This window comes from Cryptomeria japonica, chromosome 1, assembly GCF_030272615.1.
Source record: "Cryptomeria japonica chromosome 1, Sugi_1.0, whole genome shotgun sequence".
Lineage (NCBI taxonomy): Eukaryota > Viridiplantae > Streptophyta > Pinopsida > Cupressales > Cupressaceae > Cryptomeria > Cryptomeria japonica.
The window spans coordinates 310,187,281-310,191,992 of record NC_081405.1 but is presented as its reverse complement, the minus strand read 5'-3'; the positions used below and the strand labels follow the sequence as shown (position 1 = coordinate 310,191,992).

The following is a 4,712-nucleotide window of genomic DNA, read 5'->3' as shown; positions in this document are numbered from 1 at the left end:
GCCTTAGGATCGAGCAATCCCATTTTGGTGGTTGAATGTAAATGTGTTTATTTGTCAGCACCTTGCACATTCTGATATGGTATAAAATTGAAAAAGGTAAAAACATTAAATATATCGTGGCATTAAATAATAACTTTAATCTTCATATAGAAGAAAAATAAACTTAGTTAACCAAATTAAAAAATAGGAAGATATAATGTTTAACATAGAAGAAAAAAAAAATTCCAATCGATTATAATTTGAAATTGACTATACCCTTTGATTTCTTAGGTTATGGAATCATAAGCATGCTCAAATCCGATTTGAATGTATCTTAAAAATAAAAAATTAGTATTTTATTAATTCATCAATAATAATAAGATTTTTAGTCTCGACATTTTTATAAACTGTACTATAAAACTTCTACATAATTATATTGTCCACAAATTTTAAACTAGTTTTCGCTCTAAATTTTGGACAACATTTCTTAAAAAACTTAACAAGAAAGAACATTTTCCATAAAACACATTTAGGAAAAAAATTATTCATCTCTAATTTAAGAAAATTTGAAAAAAAATATATTACATCAAATTATCTTCTAAAATTTTGATTCTATTTTCTTCAGGTTTACGCTTGGAAAGTTGTTTGTATTTTACATTTTTTCATAACGATCATATGTGAATGGTGGCATTATTCTAAGGCATTATAGAGACTTGACATGAGATATTGCTACAAATGTCAATCATGTTCTTTCTCTTGGTCCTATATCAATTGTAGCTTTTGAAAGAGTCAATCCTTGAGATTTATGTATTCTCATTGCCCATGCCAATCTTAATGATAATTCAACTATTCCACCCCTCTGTATTGCTACTATTGGAATTGTATTCAGATGATGATCATCAAATGACATTCCAGAATTATTCTCAAATTTAACCATTGCATATGTAGGTGGTTCAGGTGGAGCACACCCTAGTTTGTAGATAGTCTTTCAAATATACCCCAAAGCTCCATTTACAAGACCTGTATCTATCCAAATATTTGAAGTCAACATCACCCTTGAATTTTTATTGATCAATAACTCTAGATCAAGTTCATCATTTGAAAAATCTTCTATTGCATTCACACTTATTGTTTTTGTTGCAACACTATGTGCAAAATGATGCCTCAAGGAATATAACATTTCCTTGTTATTATTATGGATATTTTAATTTGTAGAGAAAAAATGGATGGCATTGTCAAACTTGTCATTGGTTGCAACATCCAACTTAATAGGGATTCTTGTCATAAGCAACTTTGAATCATCAATTATTGGGTTTGCATCTCTTAGATTTGTCAAAAGTTGATGAAATCTTTGTTGTTGGGTGTTTTCTCCATCCTATCTAGATATATTGTCTAAAGTTGCCACAATTTTGAATTCATCCCATAATAACATTTCCCATCTATTGCTGTCATATGTTGGACTATCACTGACTGGAGGTAACTAGCCCAAATCTCCAACCAAAATCATAGATATACCTAATAGAGAATTAAAAGAAAAATATTTTCAAATTATGTACTAATATTATATCAATTTATAATAAATAATTTATATTAATTATTATATTGAATAGTTTCTATCAATAGTAATAATGGTATACCTGCCCAGATAGCTTCTCAACCAATTTTTTCCAAAAATGTTGGGGATTTATGGGTCCAGAGATAACAGAGGCCTTAGAAGGTGTTAGAAGCTCTGGTACGATACTGAAGGAGATCAACAATACTTTCTTAGTTCTGATTCCGAAAAAAGAGAAACTTGATAGCTTTAATGAATATAGGCCCATAGCCCTATGTAATACCCTTTATAAACTACTTACCAAAACTCTAGCAACTAGACTTCAGAAACTTCTCCCTATCATCGTTAGCGAAGAATAAATAGGCTTTGTGCTCGATAAATCAATCTATGATGAGGTAATCATAGCTCAGGAAGCTATTCATTTAGTCTAGCTTAATGGAACACCAAGTATGCTGGTCAAATTAGATATTAGTAAAGCTTACAACAAAGTAGATTGGAGACTTTTATGCAAATGTTTGGAAGCATTTGGATTTACCAAATCTTGGATCAACCTTATTTTTGAATGCATATCCACCCCCAAATTCTCTATCATGGTCAATGGCACTCCTGAAGGTTTTTTTGTAGTTCTAGGGGCCTTAGGAAGGGAGACCCTATGTCTCCTTTCCTCTTCATCATAATGGCAAAGGCTCTTGGTAGGTCTATCTCAAAAGCTAGGGTAGAGGGGGGAATCATAGGTTTATCCATTACCAGTGTTCTAACTCCCATTACCCACCAGCAATTTGTTGATGATACAATGCTTTTTGGGTGAGGTGACATTAGGGAAGCAAGGGCCTTCAAAGGTATCCTCAAATCCTATATGGAAGCCTTGGGTCAAGAGGTCAACTTGAAGAAGTCAGTCGTGTTCACGTTTAACATAGAATCTGCATCCGAGGAAGAGATATGCAGGTTCTTGGAGATCAAGCCTAGTCTCCTTCCTTACAAATATTTAGGCATCCCTCTAGATAAGGGAAACATGACATCTATTTCGTGGGACCAAATGGTGGAGACAATCAAGATAAAAACTAACACTTGGAAAGAGAAATGGCTGTCCTCGGCAGTCAGGGCAACCTTGGTAAAATGAGTTCTGGCAGCAATGTCCATTTACCAACTTTCTTGTTACAATGTATCAACAAATAAACATGATGAGCTAAATAAATACCTTAGGACTTTCTTTTGACAAGGTGCTAGTGAAGAAAAGAAATTATCACTTCTATCATGGGATAAGATTTACAGACCAAAAGAAGAAGGAGGTGCCGGCATTAAAAAAATCCGTGACCAAAGCAGGGCACTTGGGGCTAAGTTAGTTTGGTGAATGTTAAAGCATCCCCACTTAAAATGGGCTAGAATATTGTACCATAAATACCTTAATAAAGATAACCCTATCCATATATTTAGAGAAAACAATCTAGCAAGAGGCTCTCACATATGGAACTTTATGCTGGAATGTAGAAATATTATCACATATAAACTCACTTGGAACCTAGCGTCAGGGGAAGATGCCTTGTTTTGGTTAGACTCTTGGGGAGGGTATAAGGTGATCGAGGAAATACAAGACTTTGGGCCTACAAGAGCACTCCTAGAATAAAATAGAGGGAAATTGATTGGGAACTACATTTCCCCCTCAGAGGATGGAGCGGGGTGGCAATGTATTGTTAGAGAGGACGAGGATATCCCTATAAGTGACATTGACAAACTCATGGGAATTCTTAGAGTGAGAAACATCTCCTTTAGTCTAGGAAAGGATACATTTGTGTGGGATGGCTCCATGAATGGGGAATATAACTCCAAGGATGGGTATTATCACATCACTAAAGATCAACTTAGACCCAAGACTGAGCTACCTTTGAAATTCTGTTGGGATAAGTATTGCCTATCCAAGGCTAGAGTCTTCACATGGCTTGCTCTCCAGAATAAGCTCCTAACTGCTAATAAATTTAGGAGGATGAGATATGAGTGACCTAGTAGATGCCCTCTTTGTGAAAACGATGAAGAAGACACAAACCACCTCCTCCTCAATTGCAACTATGCTAACCAATATTGGGTATGGTTTACCTAGAAACAAGGCAGTCCTCTTCGTTTCCCCAAACTATTTTAGGAATGCTTAAAGCCTAGCCCATCCTAAGAAGAGGCTATATTTTTGAAGGCTTATGGATTTCTCTTTCATCTTCCATAATTTGGGAATTATGGAAGGAAAGGAATAGGTGTCTTTTCAAAAATGAAAAATTAGAGGTGAATCGGGTAATCAATAAAATTGAGGCTGCTATGATAAAAAAAATCAATAGTTTGATCAACTTTGGTCTAAACAAGAATGCTATAATAATTTATTGGGATGATAAGATGAAGGGGATATGGGAGGGACTATCCATCCCACCCTTTATAGGGGATGGCCCTGAAGCTAATCTAAGGAAACGAGTTGCATGTAAGTGGCATCCTCCAGGTAAGGGATGGCTGAAGCTAAACTTTGATGGAGCTTCCCGAGGCAACCCAAGAGTGGTAGGGATAGGATGTTCTATCCATAACTGGGAAGGAAAGGAAATTTTTCTCAGGGCTCACCCTATAGGTATCAAGACTAATAACTGGGTTGAATTGGTCACCCTGCTGGAAGGCCTCAATCTTTGCAAAAAGATGGGTGTGAAGAATTTGGATATTGAAGGGGACTCAACAATTACTATCAATGCTCTAAGAAAAGGTAGTATTCCTAATTGGAGACTCAACTCTCTATTAACATGGGCCATTGAGTTATGCAAGGGTTATGAGAGATTCATGATAAATCATATCTATAGGGAGGGCAACAAAAGGGCTCATGAGTTAGCTAACTTGGGAGCAGATGACATTCATCTTCCCTGAAGCTCTTTTCTTAGGTCTTTTCTTAAAGGTTGAACAACATCACATGTAAACAAGGAAACAGCCGATCAGCTGAGCTAGCTCACCTAGGAGCAATGGGTGTGGAGTTTAAAATCCTAGGCAAAAGCATCATATATATTCATATATATACTCACTTATTTTTATATATTCATATATATATATATATATATATATATATATACTCCCATTTAGATATAGATACATATATTCATATTCAGATATATATACATGTATATAGAACTATATATATGTATATATAATGTGTCACACACATATA

The 4,712-nt window shown here is 35.0% G+C and overlaps 1 protein-coding gene across 1 annotated transcript; it reads left to right on the top strand.

Moving 5' to 3' along the window:
• The first annotated feature begins 3,907 nt into the window (after positions 1-3,907).
• LOC131857372 (uncharacterized) lies at positions 3,908-4,417 on the top strand. Its single transcript, XM_059209849.1, has one exon. It carries the CDS (start codon positions 3,908-3,910, stop codon positions 4,415-4,417), a length of 510 nt encoding a protein of 169 aa, XP_059065832.1.
• The last annotated feature ends 295 nt before the right edge of the window (positions 4,418-4,712 follow it).

What these genes read in the sequence shown, in the direction of transcription:
- LOC131857372 (XM_059209849.1), top strand. Translation starts at nt 3,908, where the DNA reads ATGAAGGGGATATGGGAGGGACTATCCATCCCACCCTTTATAGGGGAT.